The sequence below is a fragment of the Mobula hypostoma genome, chromosome 2 (genome assembly GCF_963921235.1).
Source record: "Mobula hypostoma chromosome 2, sMobHyp1.1, whole genome shotgun sequence".
NCBI lineage: Eukaryota > Metazoa > Chordata > Chondrichthyes > Myliobatiformes > Myliobatidae > Mobula > Mobula hypostoma.
In genome coordinates this window covers 240,296,038-240,315,314 of record NC_086098.1, presented here as the reverse complement: position 1 = coordinate 240,315,314, position 19,277 = coordinate 240,296,038, and the positions used below count along the sequence as shown (strand labels likewise).

The window sequence follows — 19,277 nt, the reverse complement described above, 5'->3', positions numbered from 1 at the left end:
TAGGGATGTGTCTGTCCTAATGTGTGAATTCAGCTCCAGCAGACTGGGCAGATGAGACCTACAGTATGATCCAATAGTCAGGAAGGCAATTCCGTGGAGAGCAATGGGCATGACAAGGCAGAGAAGAACTCATGGTCATCCACTGCAACCAAGGAAGACCCCAGTTATGACTACTCGTACCACTTCCGAATTCTAGAGAGTGGAACAATGGCTTTTCCATTTTAAAAACTCTCCCACACAAGTCTTCTCTCATTGTCAGACACGACAGGCAGCCACTACCAATCACTTGACAACTTACAGTAACCAATTAACCTACTAACCAGTGTCTTTAAAATTCTCAATAGTTTGAAATCTGATAAACCATTAACAAAGAGAGATTATTTACTAATATTTTTAAAAGATGCAAGTGGGCAGGAAAAAAAATTATTCCTGCAGTGTACAGAAAAGATAGGGGAGAAAGAGGATTTTGTGGTACTTGAGGCAAAATTTCGGTATTGGTTAAGAGAATATTGCAGGGCTGAAGTGTGGGCAGGGTACTGGAATAATCAAATATCAGGTTAGTGCTGCTGAGTTACGAAATATCTTCTGGCAGGTATATGCTACTGAAGTCTCAGCAAAGGAAGATGTAGTTAAAATACTGGAGTAAAACAATCAAAAAATATGAACTGTCTTGCTACTCTTAAAGTAGGTAAGTCACCCGGTCCACAGGGGATGATCCCCAGGGAGTGAACATTGAAATTCTAGAGTTACTGGCTTTCATTAGCCAAATATAGGTAGATATATTCAGTCGCAAACACGAGGAAATCTGCAGATGCTGGGAATTCGAACAACACCATAAAAATTGATGGTGAACACAGCAGGCCAGGCAGCATCTCTAGGAAGAGGTGCAGTCGACGTTTCAGGCCGAGACCCTTCGTCAGGACTAACTGAAGGAAGAGCGAGTAAGAGATTTGAAAGTGGGAGGGGGAGGGGGAGATCCGAAATGATAGGAGAAGACAGGAGGGGGAGGGATGGAGCCAAGAGCTGGACAGGTGATAGGCAAAAGGGATACGAGAGGATCATGGGACAGGAGGTCCGGGGAGAAAGACAAGGGGGGGGGGAACCCAGAGGATGGGCAAGGGATATAGTCAGAGGAACAGAGGGAGAAAAAGGAGAGAGAGAGAAAGAATGTGTGTATATAAATAAATAATGGATAGGGTACAAGGGGGAGGTGGGGCATTAGCAGAAGTTAGAGAAGTCAATGTTCATGCCATCAGGTTGGAGGCTATCCAGACGGAATATAAGGTGTTGTTCCTCCAACCTGAGTGTGGCTTCATCTTTACAGCAGAGGAGGCCGTGGATAGACATGTTAGAATGGGAATGAGATGTGGAATTAAAATGTGTGGCCACTGGGAGATCCTGCTTTCTCTGGTGGACAGAGCGTAGGTGTTCAGCAAAGCAGTCTCCCAGTCTGCATCGGGTATATTGGGGTGATATACTGCGTCCGGTGCTCCCGATGTGGTCTTCTACATATTGGCGAGACCTGACGCAGACTGGGAGACCGCTTTGCTGAACACCTACGCTCTGTCCTCCAGAGAAAGCAGGATCTCCCAGTGGCCACACATTTTAATTCCACATTCCATTCCCATTCTGACATGTCTATCCACGGCCTCCTCTACTGTAAAGATGAAGCCACACTCAGGTTGGAGGAACAACACCTTATATTCTGTCTGGGTAGCCTCCAACCTGATGGCATGAACATTGACTTCTCTAACTTCCGCTAATGCCCCACCTCCCCCTCGTACCCCATCCGTTATTTATTTATATACACACATTCTTTCTCTCTCTCTCTCTCCTTTTTCTCCCTCTGTTCCTCTGACTATACCCCTTGCCCATCCTCTGGGTTCCCCCCCTGTCTTTCTCCCCGGACCTCCTGTCCCACGATCCTCTCATATCCCGTTTGCCAATCACCTGTCCAGCTCTTGGCTCTATCCCTCCCCCTCCTGTCTTCTCCTATCATTTCAGATCTCCCCCTCCCCCTCCCACTTTCAAATCTCTTACTGGCTCTTCATTCAGTTAGTCCTGACAAAGGGTCTCAGCCCGATACATCGACTGTACCTCTTCCTAGAGATGCTGCCTGGCCTGCTGCGTTCACCAGCAATTTTTATGTGTGTTGCTAGATATATTCAGTGGCCACTTTATTGGGTCAATATGCCTATTATACATAATAAAGTGGCCAATTGAGTGTATGTTCGTGGTCTGATGTAGTCCATCCACTTCAAGGATCGATGTGCTATATGTTTGTGTTGCACACCGCTGTCATAACAAGTGGTTATTTCAGTTACAGTCGCCTTCCTGTCAGATTGAACCAGTCTGGCCATTGTTCTCTGACATCGCTCATTAACAAACTGTTTTTATCCACAGAACTGCCGCTCACAGGATTTTTTTTTTGTTTTTTGTACCATTCTCTGCAAACTCTACAGACTCCTGAAAATTCCAGGAAATCTGGCACTGAGTCTGACTCTGTGGCTCAGAAGGGAAGTGCTGATAGGGGATTCGTTAATTAAGGGAACAGAAGGGAGGTTCTGTGGACAAGATTCCCAGATAGTATGTTGCCTCCCAGATGTCAGGGTCTGGGGCATCTCAGATCGAGACCTCAGCATTCTTAAGTGGGAGAGTGAGCTGCCAGAGGTCATCGTCCATAAGGTACCAATGGCATAGGTAGGAAGAGGGACAAGGTTCTGCAAAGTGAGTTCAGGGTGTTGGGTGCTAAGTTAAAGAACAGGACCACCAGGGTAGTGCTCTCAGGATGCTACCTGAGCCATGTGTTAGTGAGGCCAGAAATATGAAGATCATACAGTTTAACATGAGGCGAAGGAGTTGGTGTAGGAGGGAGGGCTTCAGATTTTTGGATCATTGGGCTCTCTTCCAGGGAAGGTGGGACCTGCAGAGAAGAGAGAGTTTGCACCTAAACTGGAGGGGGCCTAATATCCTAGTGGGAAGGTTTGCTAGGGCAGCAAGAGGGTAGGGGGTTAAACTAGAGTTTCAGGGGGATGGGAACCAACGTGCCAGAACAGATAGTGGAGAGGTTGTGGGGACAGATATCGTTAAGACCTCAGACAAAGTCAGGAATCAAAAGGTTGAGCAGGGTGGGACTAATATTCTGGGTTGTGTATATTCCAAAACAAGGAGTATTGTAGGAAAGGTGGATGAGCTCAGGGCATGGATCAACACATGGAATTATGATGTTGTAGCCATTAGTGAGACTTGGTCGCAGGATGGGCAGGACTGGCAGCTCAGTATTCCAGGGTTCCATTGCTTTAGACGTGATGGAGTGGGAGGGTTTAAAAGGGGAGGGGTGGCATTACAAGTCAGGGAAAATGTCATAGCAGTCCTCAGGACAGACTGGAGAACTCGTCTAGTGCGGCTTTATAGGTAGAACCGAGGAATAAGGAAGGTATGACCACGTTAATGGGGCTATGTTATAGACCACCCAACAGTCTGCGCGATTTAGGTGAACAAATTTATACAGAGATCACAGACTGTTGCAAGAAAAAAAGTTGTGATAGTTGGTGATTTTAACTTTCCACATATTTTCTGGGACACCCATGCTGTAAAGGGGCTGGATGGGGAAGAGTTTGTCAAATGTGCTCAGGAAAGTTTCCTTAATCAGCACGTAGAAGTCCCAACGAGAGAGTGTGCAATACTCGATCTCCTATTAGGGAATGTGACAGGACAGGTGACAGAAGTTTGTGTAGGGGAACACTTTGCATCTAGTAATTATAATGCCTGTAGTTTCAAAGTAATTATGGAAAAGGATAGGTCTGGCCCTCGGATTGATTAAGGATCAAGGCCAATTTTGATGGTATCAGAAAGGATCTGGCAAGTGTACATTGGGACAGGCAGTCTTATGGCAAAGGTGTGCTTGGTGAGTGGGAGGTCTTCAAATGTGAAATTTTGAGAGTGCAAAGCACGTATGTGCCTGTCAGAATAAAATGCACTGACAACAGAAACCTTGGTTCTTGAGAGATATTGAGGACCTGGTTATGAAAAAGAAGTTACATTGCAGACAGTAACTAATGAGGTACTTGAGGAGTATAAGAAATACAAGAGAACACTTAAAGAAAATCAGGAAGGCTAAAAAAAAACATGAGGTTGCTTTATCCTAAGGGCTTCTCCAGATATGTTAACAATAAAAACATTGCAAGGGACAAAATTGGTCCTCTGGAAGATCAGAGTGGCAATCTGTGTGTGGAGCCAAAAGAGGTGGGGGAGAACTTAAATGGATTTTTTGCATCTGTATTTCCTCAACAGACAGAGAGACTATAGAGGTGAAGCCATGCAACAGTGAGATATGGACCCTATACAGATTACAGAGAGGGGTGTTCGCTGTCTTGAGGCAAATTAGGGTGGATAAATCCCCAAAGGACTGACAATGTATTGGACCCTGTGGGAGACCAGTGCAGAAATTGCAGAGGCCTTAGCAGTGATATTTAAATTATCCTTAGCCCCGGGTGAGGTGCTGGAGGACTGGAAGATAGCTAATGTTGTTCCGTAGTTTAAGAAACGGTCTAAGGTAATCTATGTGTTGTGCCAGAAGAGATGAGGAGATTTTGAATTGAATTTTTGCATCTGGATTTACTTGGGAGATGGACATAGAATCTATTGAAGTAAGCAAAACAGCATCAAGGTCAAGGACAATACAGATTACAGAGGAGGAGGTGTTTGCTGTCTTGAGGCAAATTAGGGTGGACAAATCCCCAGGGCCTGACAAGGTGTCCCTCAGACCTTGTGGAAGGCAAATGAAGAAACTTGACTCTTAAAGGGTGGAGCAAAGTCAAGATAGCGCTAACAGCAACTCCTTTGCGTGTATCTTTGGAAACAGCTCTATTTCCATCTTTGGTATCTCTTTTTTTCCTTTTCAAGGTTCTTTTGAAGACCCTGACCTGGAGTTACACTCTGAGTTCGGTTCTTTGCGGAAATGGAACCCACTCTCAGGGCCTCACGACTGGCTATTTTTTGATATCCCAAGGACACGGCCTGGAAGACTAGTGTGCCGGATTTTTGTGGCTCTGGAGATGGGCTGATTCAAGGCCGGTGCCCCTGACTCAGGCGTCTCAACAGAACACAGAATATCAGGAGCAGCGGATTAGCTGCTGGCTGTGTGTCCAGAGACCTGAGACCTGGGGCCAACTCTCTGGGCACAGAGCTCGGAAAAAGCTCATAAGTCAGCAAGTTGTTTGTTATGTTTCTCCTCTCATTGTGAAATGGGGACACCTCTTTTTCCCTTATTAAGGAGAGAGAGAGAGAGCCTGTGGTGAACGAGTAGTCTTTGGGGTACTTCAAGTCTGTGTCTTTACTGATCTTTGCTGCATGCTTGAGGGCTCGGTGGAGGGCACTGATGCTTTTTTGCTTGTGGGGGGGTGGGGTTCATTGCCTTGCTGATGCTTGTGCGTGGGTGGGGGTTGGGGTTCTAACGTTTAGTTCTTTGGAGCACTCCTCTTTTTTGCGGATGTTTGCGAAGAAAAAGAATTTCAGGATGTATATTGTATACATTTCTCTGACTTTAAATGCACCTATTGAACCTAAATTGCAGGGGCCCAAGAAGAGATATTTAAATCATCCTTAACGGCAGGTAAGGTGTCAGAGGACTGGAGAATAGTTAAAGTTGTTCTGCTGTTTAAGAAACGCTCTGAGAATAAATCAGGAAATTGTGGGCCAGTGAGCCTGACATCAGTACTGGGAAAGTTATGGAAGGTATTCTAAGGACTGGATCTCAGAGTTTTTGGATAAAAAGGAACGGATTAGGGATAGTCATCATGGTTTTGTGCAAGGGAGGTCGTGTCTAACCAATCTTATAGGGAGTTTTTCAAGAAAGTTAACAGGAAAGTTGATGAAGGCGAGACAGTAGATGTTGTCTACACAGGCTATAGCAGGGCATTTGACAAGGTCCTGCATTGGGAGATTGGACAAGAAGGTTCATTTGCTTGGTATTCAAGAAAATGTAGTAAATTGGATAAGACATTGGCTTTTTGGAAGCAGTCAGAGACTGGTAAAGATGGTTATTTCTCTGAGTAGTAGATTGCCACAGGGATCAGGGCTTGTCTGTTGTTGCTTGTCATCTATGTCAATGATCTGGATGGTAATGTGGTAAACTGCATCAGCAAATTTGCAGATGATACAAAGATTGGGGATGTAGTGGACAGTGAGGAAGACTGTCAAAGCTTGCAGCAGAATATGGACCAGCTGGAAAAATAGACTGAAAAATGGCAGATGGAATTTAATGAAGGCAAGTGTGAGGTATTGCACTTTGGGAGGACAAACCAGAGTAGGTCTTACACAGGGAATGGTAGGGCACTGAGGAGTACAGTAGATCAGAAGGATCTGGGAAATACAGGTCCATAATTTGTTGAAAGTGGTGGCACAGGTAAACTGGGTCATAAAGACAGCTTTTGGCACATTGGCCTTTATCAAAGTATTGATTACAGGAGATGGGATGTTATGTTGAAGTTGTATAAGACATTGGTGAGGCCTAATTTGAAGTATTATGTGCTGTTTTGGTCACCTGCCGACATGAAAGATGTAAATAAGATTGAAAGAGTACCAAGAAAAATTACACGAATGTCACTGGGACTGGAGGATCTGAGTTATATGGAAAAGTTGAATAGGTTAGAACTTTATACCCTAGAACGTAGAAGGTTGAGGGGAGATTTGGTGGAAGTATACAAAATTATGAGGGATATAGATAGGACTCTATCAGCAGTTTCTGAGACACTGAAACCACCCCATCCAGCACTAACAATCATTCCACAGTCAAAGTCACTTAGATCACATTGCTTCCCCATTCTGATGTTTGGTCTGAACAACAACTGAACCTCTTGGCCATGTCTGCATGTTCTTATGCATTGAGTTGCTGCAGCCTGGTTGACTGATTAGATATTTGCATTAACAAGCAGGTGTACCTAATAAAGTGGCCACTGAGTGTATGTTCATGGCCGTCCGCTTCGGGGTTCAATGCATTGTGCATTCAGAGATGCTCTTCTGCACACCGCTGTTGTAATGGATGGTTATCTGAGTTACTGTCACTTTCCTGTCAGCTTGATCCAGTCTGGTCATTCTCCTCTGACCTCTCTCATTAGCAAGGCGTTTTCTCTACAGAACTGCCACTCACTGGATTTTTTTTTTTTTTTGTTTTCACACCATTCTCTGTAAACTCTAGAGACTGTTGTCTGTGAAAATCCCAGGAGATCAGCAGTTTCTGAGATACTGAAACCACCCTGTCCATCACTAACGATCATTGCATGGTCAAAATTGCTTAGATCACGTTTCTTCCCTGTTCTGTTGTTTGGTCTGAACAAGCACTGAACCTCTTGCCTGTGTCTGTGTGCTTTTATGCCTTGAGTTGCTGTCACATGATTGGCTGATTAGATATTTACATTAACAAACAGCTTTATGGATGTACCTAATGAAGTGGCCACTTAGTGTATGTGTGAGGACTGAAGAATTACAAACGTTCTACCCTTGTACATTGAAAGGCATAAAGATACACCCATCAACAACAAGCCAGTTAGAAATAATTCAGAAAATCTGTAGCTCAGGCGGCTGATGGTTGGGTTGAGTTGTTCGCCAGTCTTGATAATTTGCTTGCAAATGTTTTATCACCATATAAGGAGACATCATTGTTGCATTGTTAATCGTGGTGTCCTCGGTATGCTTGGTCTTTATATACTCATCAATCAGCTGATTGGTTATCATTTTGGAAACTCAGTTGTGATGTGGGGAGGAAGTCTTGCTATTCTATGTTCTATGTTCTATGTTTTGGTCACCTGCCTACATGAAAGATGTAAATAAGATTGAAAGAGTACCAAGAAAAAGTACACGGATGTTGCTGGGACTGGAGGATCTTGCTTTGCCTGGTACTATCATTTGATTTGAGTTAGTTAAGATGGTCCCCTTCTGATTCTTGGGTAACTGGATTTGGTTGGCGGATTGATGTCTTTTTTTTATGGAAGCTTGTATGGCGTATAGCTCCGGGTTTGTGCTCCAAATGGGGTTTTTTTTGTTAGCAGGTTGTTTTTTGTTTTAGTTAGCAGAGGTTCTTTTTTCCTTCTTTCTTTTTTCCAAAAAAAATAGCTTTAACATTTTGTTTCTTTTCTATTGATATACTGTTTAGCTTGGTTAATGGTTTGACTCTTATTATACATATTGATATATTGACTTGATTATTCTAATGTATTTTTTTTGTTGTCGATTTTCAATAATAATTAATTAATTTTTTTTAAAATAAAATGAAATAATACTTTGATGCATACTTTCGTGTTTTTATAGTTCATATAACAAGCTCCTCTCCACATTCCAAAATTACCTCATGCCTTAACTAGGTCTTGAAACGTTTTACAGAATCTACACTTCGGAAGTGCTTCACTGTTTGTCAATATAAGAAATGCTACAGATACTGGAACGCCTGAGTAACACACACACACACACACACACACACATACAAAGTGCCCAGGGAAGTCAGCTAATCAGGCAGCATGTATGAAGAGGAATAAACAGTTGACCTTTTAGGCTGAGACCCTTCATCAGGACTTGGAAAGGAAGGGGACAGAAGCCAAAATAAGAAGATGAGGAGAGGGGAAGCAGTACACACTGAGGGGTGAGGGGAAAGTAGATGGGTGGGGGAGGGTGGATGAAGGAAGAAGCTGGGAGGGGAAAGGTGGAAACGGTAAAGAGCTGAAGAGGAAGGAATCTCCCTCTTCTCCTCCTGGTACTTAACCCTACAAGAGTGACAAGAGCTAACCCTACACCCACACCTCCTCCCTCAGTACCACTTAGGGCCCCAGACAGTCCTTTCAGCTGAGAAGACTTCACCTGCAGGTCTTTTGGGGTCATCTACCGCATGCAACCTCCTCTACATCAGTGTGACCTGACACAGCATTAGGAGACACTTTGTCGGGCACCTTCGCTCTGTCTGCCGCAGAAGGCAGGATCGCCCAGTGGCTCCCCAATTCAATTCAACCTCCCATTCCTATTCTGACATGTCTGTCGATTACCATGGCCTAGTCTATTACCATGTGGAAGCCAAACAGGTTGGAGGAGAAGCACCTCATATTTCATCTGGGTCACCTCCAACCTGATGGCATGAACATTGATTTCTCTAACTGCCCCTTCCCTCCTTTTCACCTTTTCCATTCTCCATTCTGGTTCCCCTCCTCCTTCCCTTTCTTCCATAATCCACTGTCCTCTCTGATAAGATTCAGCCATTTACCTCTTCCACCTATTGCTTCCCAGCTTCTTACTTCATCCCTTTCACCTGGTCTTATCGCTTGCCGGATGACAATCGTTCCTCTTGCCCTGGCTTCCGTCCCCTTCTGACCCCTGAGGAAGGGTCTCAGCCCGAAACATGGATGGTTTATTCCACGCCCCCCTCCCCATAGAGTCTATCTGTGTTGCAAGGACGTGGCTGGGGACGAACCCAAGTGCAGGACACAGATGCTGAGGCAGAGTCGTTAGGCGTAGCACCACCGCGAATGGGGAGCCGATATCCAGGAGATGATGCGAAGCTTAGAACTAACAGTTCTCAGGAATAAGAAACAAGGTTTACTCTCACAAGAGTCGACCATTAGCAGGTTGCTCCAAGGGGGACTGACAAGACAAACCAGCCTCAAGCCAAGCTCAAGACCCAAGACCCGAGTCTCAAGCCAAGACCCAAGACCCCAGCCTCAAACCAAGCTCAAGACCCCAGCCTGCCTCCAAGCTCAGGCCTCTAGACCCCAGCCATGTCCTGTTCTGAAGCCATGTCATGTCCTTGCCTGGTTCCGGGGTCCGAGCCCGAGGCAAGACCCAGGTTCTGGGTCCTTGTCCACTCCCGGGCTCGGAGTCCAAGCCTTGTCTCCTAGTCCATGGTTCCTAGTCCTAGTCCCGCTTTCCCTAACCCAAGTCTGTATTCCTGTCCATGCTCCTTGCCTGAATCCTGTCACGTCCCTACTCTAGTCAAGTCCTGTTCCTTGTACTTCAGTGTCTGTGTCTTGCATTTGGGTCCGTTCCCAGCACCCTATTGTGACAATCTGACCTGCTGAGTTCCTCCAGCATTTTGTGTGTGGTATTCACTGTTTGTAAAGAGCTTTGAAACAAACTGAAAGAATCAGCTTTATATAAATACCTATCGTTATTTGACACTAACAGATAAAGGGGTTTTGATTGCAGGTTTATCAATTGATGAGGCAGTGTTTCTCCGAGCAAATCAATCACCAAGCCCAGGGAAGTTAATCTTTGAGAAAAATAGTTGCACAAATGCTCTTTGGTTTTTAATCTATTCAGGTAGTATCAAATTTGTCATCCTTGGAATTTAGTTCTGTCTCCATATTATGAAAAGGGTATCGAAGAACTGAAGTCCATGCAAAAATGACTTACAATCACAAGAGATTGTGCAGACGCTGGAAATCCAGAGCAATACACACACAATGCAGGAGGAACTCAGCAGGCCAGGCAGCGTCAATGGAAGGGAATGAACAGTCGACACTTTCGACCGACAACCTGATGAAGGGTCTCGGCCTGATACGTCGACTGTTCATTCCGCTCTGTAGACGCTGCCTGACCTGCTGAGCTCCTCCAGCATTTTGTGTGGGTTGCAATATGATTTATAAGTTTGATACTGAACAACCTGGGGTCCTTATTTAGAGGGCTTACATTTGACCCGATGGAGGCTTTTAAGATAATGAAAGGGTTTCGTACAAGAATAAAGAAGATATTTCTACTTGCTATTGAGCTGAACAAAATCCCACAAATATAAAATCACAGAGGAAATGAAGGAAAAACTTCCCTACTCAGAGTATACTGAGAATGTGGAACTTGCTCTACCTGGAGTGGTTGAAACATAGATTTGAAATAAACATAACAAGGAGAAAGTAGAAGAATATGTGTCTGAGATAAGATGAACAGTGTGAGAGACTTCAATATAGCGTTAGGAGTAGCACAAGCTGGCTAGGCTAAAAGTGGACTGTAAACTCATTACCAATCCGGGCACACAGAGTATCTGACATTTGACAAATGTGCTAATTTATGGAGACAACAGCAAGAACAGTTGCTGGTAACTGTGGAAGCAACCGTTCTTTGCAATAGCTACAGCTGTCTGTCACACTTTCACTGCCTACAGGGGTGTAGTTGGTAAGCAGCAAAAATTAACAACTTAAAAAAATGAAAGGCTATTTTTATGATTAAACAGAACTAGCAGCCACTCATTCATCTCTCCTGCTTGCTTACTTTTAAATCACTGCCTTGGACATTTCCAGGATTTCATCTTCCCAACTGTGAAGACATTTGGCGATGACAATACACTAGGAATTTGGGCCATGCAGCAGTGATCCCTCTGGCAGCCAGAGACACGGTTTGCTGTCTGTAGGGCAGGGTCTCCTGTAGAACAGGTGCCGGAGAGTCTTAAAAAAGCCTCTGTGGAATTGCGTTCTTTTGTTGCCGGGTAATGATGACATCGGTTACTCAGAATAGCAGAGGACTAGAATGTCGAATGCTGACTTTATTTTAGATGCTGACTGAATGAGCACTGATGCATTCATTATAGATTTTGGTTGACTTCTGTCATATCTGGTTAGGTCGGATTGTCTGTCGTGTGTGTCTCTCCCCCACCCCCACCGTCCCCCCACCCATCTCTTATTTTGTATCTCGCTGCCTCTTACTCTGTGCCTCTCTCCTCTCTCTCTTACTTTGTATCTTTCTCTCTCACCGTATCCCTCTCCTCTCTCTCTTTGTTTCTCTGTTACTCTGTATCTCTCTATCTCTTTCTCATCTCTCTCTCTCTTGCCCCCTCACCTCTCACACACACACACACACACACACACACACACACACACACACACACACACACACACAGAGTCATGTTATTAATGCACTGGTCAATGACTTGAAAGAGAAAGCAGGTATATGTGTAGTCACTGCTGTAATTTAGGAAACATGTCAGGCCCTTTGTGCAGAGCAAATTCCCTCAAACAGCAGTGTGATGACAAATCTACTCCAGTGAAATTAATCCAGGGAGAGGTACTTGCACAAGCATGCTGGAGAGTTCTTCTCTGCTCTTCAAAATAGCCAGAGAAGACTTGCAAGGCAACTCATCCAAACAGATGCCATTACTGACAGAACAAGACACCCTGACATGAGAATATTGACTGTTAGCTTTGTTCTTAAATGGCTGGAGCTGGTTTCAAGTGCACAACTTTCTGGCTCTGAGGCAAGAATGCTACCAAATGATGTGATGATATTTTTGCACAGGTTGGAGCTCGCTCAATGTGGGAGCATTAGATCCACTGGGACTAGTCCGGTTTGTCACTAGACCTTCACCACCTTTCCCTCCACTTCCAGTGAGTGGCACTATTGCATAAGTATCTTGTCGGTAATTTGTGGAACAGCAATCCAATGAGGTTGGATTCTCAACTAAGAAAAACCACTTATAAATTCAATTTTTAAAATGTTATTTTTATTTAGAAACACAGTCCGTGAACAGGCCCTTCTGGCCCAACAAGCCCGTGTCACCCTATTACACCCCTATTACACCCTATTACACCCTATTACACCCCTGTGACCAATTAATCTGCTCACCTGTATGTCTTGTAATAGAGGAGAAAAACTGAGCCCCGTGTGGTAACAGGGAGAACGTGCAAACCCCTTACAGGCAGCGGCGGGACTCATCCCGGATCACTGGCGCCATATGAGTGTCACACTAACCATCTCGCTCCTCATTTCTTACTGCCTTTGCCTCAACTCTTCCTACATCGCATTCGGGCTGAGATTCACCTTTGAGGCTGTTTCAAAGTTTTAAGCTCACCGTTTATGACCTCAGAGGTCCCAGATTGTTAACTTGTCAAGAGCATTTTTCGAAGTGTAGTCACTATTCCATTGTTGGGATCTCTGCCGCTAATTTGGACGTGTCAAGGTCATGTAAAGATTACTGGGATAACAGCCAGTTCATCTTTTAAGAGAGAGATTTTGATTGAAGGATGAAATTTCACAAAGCCATCATAGAAATATCTCTTACACTTCTTCAACCAATATACGTGTAGTCGAACCTTCTAAAAGCAATGTCAAACTGTCGACTCAGGGCCTCAATTTGACATTGCAAGTAGAAGATTCCATTCCGATTCTGATTCATTTATTTATCACATTTACACTGAACCATACAGTTTGATGTTTCATGTACGACAACAAACCACTTTGTAGATATAGCTTCTGAGTGCTGGTGGCCTGAACTATAAACTAAAATTGTTGGAGTGAGACTTAAGCCCATGAACATCAAGAACACAACCCACTGAGCCCAGACCGATGGCTGAAGGAGGGTTAAGGTCAGCTAATTTGCTACTTGATCCTCTGACAAAGTAGTCGGATCACGGAGATGCCTGGGGTTCCACCAACTAATCTCTGATTAGCTTGGAGTCAGACATGGGGAGGCCCTCATACATGAGAAATCCAATGGATTTGACCCTGTCATCTCCAAAAGGACCACAACTTTGTCGTGGTTTGGAGGCTTGCCTGCCTCAGTGACCCAGACAGCTATGTTGGCTGGAGTCAGGGCTTTATGCTTTCACTCCTGGTATGGTCACCCATGCCCAAGAGGTCAAAGGGTAAAGGCCAGACTAAGAGTGGTCCACCGTCCTTAAGGTTCAAGGGTTCAGCTCAGGGCTAACAACACTAAATGGTAAAATAAAACTGCTACGGACACAGCAACGAAGAATCCTTTGATATCTGACTGGCCAAGGACAGACAAGGATCTTCATTGCTGCCCTAAACACCAATGGCCTAACAAGAGGTGAGTAAGTATCTTGGTTGTGAATGGAGGCAGGAATAAGTCAAAGAAATCCAATTATAAATGAGGATAACAGATGAATGCCCCCACTTACATCAGCAGCCTTCTTCTCAGCCAGTTCCAGTTTCTCCTGGGCATCTTTCAGGGCCTCTGAATACTTGTCCAGTTCATCCTCTGTACCCTTCAGTCGCTTTTGCATTGCCGCCAGCTCATCCTCCAACTGTCAGAGAGTGAGCAAAGCAGAAGGAAACCAAAGAGAGAAATGAAATTAATAAACACATTACTGAATAACAAACAGCAAAGTATTCTCACTATTAAACCATTGAGCAGAACTTTAAGTATTATCATTTGTAGTAAATACATCATAAGGAATAGTGAAGAGTATAACTGCTATTAAAAAGTGGTTAAATCAGAGTATAACATTAAAGGCTGTGGAGTATATCAGTGTATGGGGTATATCAGTGTGATACAATGAAGGTACGGGGTATATCAGTGTGATACGATGAAGATAGGGAGTATATCAGTGTGATACGATGAAGGTATGCGGTATAGCAGTGTGATACGATGAAGATACGGGGTATATCAGTGTGATACGATGAAGATATGGAGTATATCAGTGATACGATGAAGGTACGGGGTATATCAGTGAGATAAGATGAAGGTACGGGGTATATCAGTGTGATACGATGTAGGTACGGGGTATATCAGTGATACGATGAAGATATGGGGTATATCAGTGTGATGCGATGAAGGTACAGGGTATATCAGTGTGATACGATGAAGGTACGCGGTATATCAGTGTGATACGATGAAGGTACAGGGTATATCAGTGTGATACGATGAAGATACGGGGTATATCAGTGATACGATGAAGATACGGGGTATATCAGTGATATGATGAAGATATGGGGTATATCAGTGTGATGCGATGAAGGTACAGGGTATATCAGTGTGATACGATGAAGGTACGGGGTATATCAGTGTGATACAATGTAGGTACGGGGTATATCAGTGTGATACGATGAAGATACGGGGTATATCAGTGTGATACGATGACGGTACAGGGTATATCAGTGATACTATGAATGTATGGGGTATATCAGTGTGATACGATGAAGGTACGGGGTATATCAGTGTGATACGATGAAGATATGGAGTATATCAGTGTGATACGATGAAGATACGGGGTATATCAATGAGATACGATGAAGATACGGGGTATATCAGTGTGATACGATGAAGATAGGGAGTATATCAGTGTGATACGATGAAGATACGGTGTATATCAGTGTGATACGATGAAGGTACGGGGTATATCAGTGTGATACGATGAAGGTACAGGGTATATCAGTGTGATACGATGAGGATACGGGGTATATCAGTGATACGATGAAGATACGGGGTATATCAGTGATACGATGAAGGTACGGGGTATATCAGTGTGATACAATGAAGATATGGGGTATATCAGTGTGATACGATGAAGGTACAGGGTATATCAGTGTGATACGATGAAGGTACAGGGTATATCATGGTTTGTGTTGCTGCCAATGGCTCTGTATATCAAGTTTGTTACCAGGGATGTGGGCCTAGTAGAATTTAAAGTCATATGCAGGGCAAGTCATATCCTAGGAATAGATACACCTTGCCTACTCTGTCTGTGCCTCTTACAATCCTGTAAACCTCCATCAGATCTCCCCTCAGCCTCTGTGGTCCTGAGAAAACAACCCAAGTCTGTCTAGCCTCTCGCGATAGCACATGCCCCCTAAACCAGACAGCATCCTGCTAAACCTCTTCTACACCCTCTGCAAAACTTCAACATCCATCTTGCAGTGGGCCGACCAGAACTGTATGCAATTCTCCAGATGTGGCCTAACCAGAGTCCTATACCAGGGTTCCTGCCACTCACCTGTACACAAGGGGCCAAATAACCTGGCAATCTGCATGTCTCCAGGATTTGGAAACTTTGAGGAATCAACTCTACTTACTGTACCACTGGTCTGCCCAAGAACCTTACACAATTTTCTTAAGTTAATGCTTAACCTTTCCACCAGACACACAATTTCTCATTTACACAATGAAAGATTTTAATAACTTTGAAGACATCCATCAGAGCTGCGAGTAACTTGATGGATTTAAGCCAAAACGTCTGGGTTTCTGTGACCATTTAAATTAAATTTCTCAACCCTGAATCCTTTCTGGTATACGTTCACTGAATTCCCTATAAATCTAATAAATTATCCCAATGATCTTGAAGATAAATGGATTGCTGCAGTGTCAAGTGGATCAGAATATTCCATTCTGTACTGATTTATTGATGCCGATAGGACAGGTTACAGTTGAACTCACCAAGATTTAATCTCTTTTACGTTATAGGGCAATTCCTGCACAAAAATATGCAGACGTTTGACTCTGTAATTTGTTGGTGTCCTGCATGGCTGAATATTTTTCAGGCTCGCATGCAAAATATCTCCCTCAGCAAAGTATGGACTGTAGTCAGGCAGAAAGTTCTCTCAATTCCATAAACACAAAAGATCCTGCAGATGCTGGAAACCCAAAGCAACCCATGCACACAAGATGCGGAAGGAACTCAGCATCTGTGGAGAGGAGTCACTTCTGCCTGAAACGTGGGCTTTTTGTTGTCCTCCGTGGATGCTGCCTGGCCTGCTGAGCTCCTCCAGCGTCCTGCATGTAGCTCACAAAACCGTGGGAGGACTGCTCAGTTTATCAAGCCAACACCCCTTGCATACCAGAGCAATCCAGCTAGTCCCGCTCACCAGCCCTTTTCCCCAGTTGCTGGGACTTTAGGGAGAGGTTGTAGATTGAATGTCAGCCCAGTACCCCCTTCACTCGAGGTCACCAAACAGTCGTATAGCTACATAACAAGATGGCAGGCAAGAGTGTGGCTGAGACTACATCTGTCACAAGCATCGTCTCCTCCACCTCCCATCCGTTTCAACGCAAGGGCATGGAATCCAACTGAAGCACTTAAACCCTTAGCTTTTTAAATTCTTTATTCTATTTAGAAATGCAGTGCAGAACGGGTCCTTCCAACCCACCAAGCTGCACCACCCAGAAACCCAACTATCTAACTACAGAATTGTTTACAATGACCAATTAGCCTCCTAACTGCTACATAGTTGGACTATGGGAGGAAACCAGAGCACCCAGAGGAAACCCACATGGTCATGGGGAGAACGTACAAGCTCCTTACGGATGATGTCGAAATTTAATTCTGAGCTCCCACCCCCAAGCTGTAATTGATTGAGATCAGAACATTACATTATGGGGCCATTCTAGTTTTAAAATGATCTAGTGTCATGGTGTTAATTGTTGGTGTGAAGATATGGAGTGTATGATCATCATACTTCATGCGTTGTTGAGTTATCATAAGGGGAAGGAAGGGCTTTTATGTTCTGTGTTTTCGCCAATTCCTTCTTGTTGATTTTTTTTGTGTGGGGGAGGGGGTTTTGGGGGTCAATGTTTTGTTAGTTTTTTTGTGTGGGGGAGGGGGTTTTGGGGGTCAATGTTTTGTTAGTTTTTTTTGTGTAGGGGAGGGGGTTTTGGGGGTCAATGTTCTTGTGTTTCAAAAGTTTTTTGTACAACGGGAGGGGTGTTTGGTAGTCAATGTTCTTGTTGCATTTTGAAAATTTTTTTGTGCAGAAAGGAGGTTTGAGGGTTAAAACTCTTGTTGTGTTTTGAAAGTTTTTTTGTGCAGCGGGAGGAATGTTTGGGGGGGTTGATGATTGTGTTACTGTTTTTTTGTGCGGAGGGGTGAGTTTGCAGTTTCTCTCTGAACTGACTCCTGTGGTTTTCTTTGTTTCGTGGCTATCTGGAGAAGACGAATGTCAGAGTTGTATACTGCGTACATACTTTGATAATAAATTAACCTTTGAATCTTTAAACATGAAGAGTGTTACGGGATGGTGGTGTTGGTGTGGATAATCAGTTTGTGAAACAAAATTGCAGAGTATATTCAGGTTACAGTGAAGTTTAAAGGTTATGGCAAATCTTACAGTGATCAGTATAGTAACGATTACTGTATAAATGCTACTAATAACAAGGCACAGAAGAAGTCATGGTCATTCACTGCAACCAAGGAAGACTCCAAATTGTGACGACTACTCTACGACTGGACCTGGAGTTCCAAAGTCGAGAGAGCAGAACTGATCCTGTGCAATGCGTTTCCACTTTAAAAATACTCCCGCCTGCTTCTCCTGTCATCGTTGGATACGACGGACAGCCAACAATAGTAATGATATGATGAAGGTATGATGTAGTGATGCTTAAGAACATTACTATCAATCACTAATGATCTAGCGAGGGGCACGTTTGCCATTACAGTAGTGAAAAATACACCGGTGTGTGAAATGTTGATGGGGTTGGATATTAAATCTACCACCCATATGGTGTGGTCACCCTTGTTCAATGAGCAGTGAAATTAAAATGATATTCCCCCTTTCTTACCTGTTTGCTCCTCTCCTCTGCTGCTTTCTTATCGGCTTCAGCCTGCTCTGCTCTGTCGAGGGCATTCTCCTTGTCCAGTTTCAGCATCTGCATCTTTTTCTTGATGGCCTCCATTTTGTATTTTTAATTTGCCTCCTCGCGACGAAAGAAGAAAGAAGATAAAGGTAAGGCTCGGTGGTGCGGAGTGATTGAGAGGGCAGGAAAGGAGGATTTCCAGTGGCAAAGTGGCCGCTCGAATCTCTCTCACCCAGATGATATCTCCCCCTTGTCTCTGAAACTCACCCTGAGAGAATTTAATCAGCTGGCTTGGGACTGTTCCCACCCTGGGAAGAGGCCGTGCCCAGACGAGGATTGGTTGCTAAGCTGTCGCGGATCATGCAACCCTCTGTATTTGGGCCTGGTAGACGTCTGCTTGCTATTAAAAGACAGGGCAGCTGCTGTCCTCGCCAATATCTCTCTCTACACTCCTTTCCAGAGACTGTGACTCCTGACATGGAATAGTTCAGCCCTTCAAGTTTTGTAGTACCAAACGAACCTTCTTTCATCCACTCTATCTTTTCAAAGTTTAAGGTAAATTTATTACCAAAGTACATATATGTCACTATATACTCCGAGATTCATTTTCTTACAGGTATACTCAATAAATCCAATAACTATAATAGAATCAATGAAAGACCACACCAACTGGGCACAGAACCAGTGTGCAAAAGACAGCAAACTTTGCAAATACAAAGAGAAAGAAATAATAAATAAACAAATAAACAAGCTCAATAAATATCAGGAACACGAGATGAAGAGTCCTTGAAAGTGAGTCTATAGGTTGTGGGGACAGTTCAGTGTTTGGGCAGGTGACGTTGAGTGAAGTTATCCCCTCTGGTTCAAGAGCCTGATGGTTGAGGGGTAGTAACTGCTCCTCAACCTGGCGCGGTGGGTCCTGAAGCTCCTGCACTACTTCCTGATGGCAGCAGCAAGAAAAGAGCATGGTCTGGGTGGTGGGGGTCCTCGATGATGGATGCTGCTT

General features: G+C 44.1%; 1 protein-coding gene across 4 annotated transcripts in view; it reads right to left on the bottom strand.

The window, feature by feature from the left end:
* LOC134342982 (tropomyosin alpha-3 chain) overlaps nucleotides 1–18,548 on the bottom strand; it is a 78,094-nt gene extending 59,546 nt beyond the window's left edge. For 2 of the 4 annotated variants that reach the window (XM_063041746.1, XM_063041747.1), the window contains exons 1-2: nucleotides 18,257–18,546; nucleotides 13,884–14,009 (exon numbers count right to left, since the gene is read on the bottom strand). In XM_063041746.1, the coding sequence (XP_062897816.1) occupies nucleotides 13,884–14,009; nucleotides 18,257–18,370 (240 nt within the window). In that variant the 5' untranslated portion in view covers nucleotides 18,371–18,546. Of the gene's footprint in view, nucleotides 1–13,883; nucleotides 14,010–18,256 lie in introns of all 4 variants that reach the window. The other 2 variants (XM_063041748.1, XM_063041745.1) reach the window with 2 other exon arrangements.
* Nucleotides 18,549–19,277: the final 729 nt, after the last annotated feature.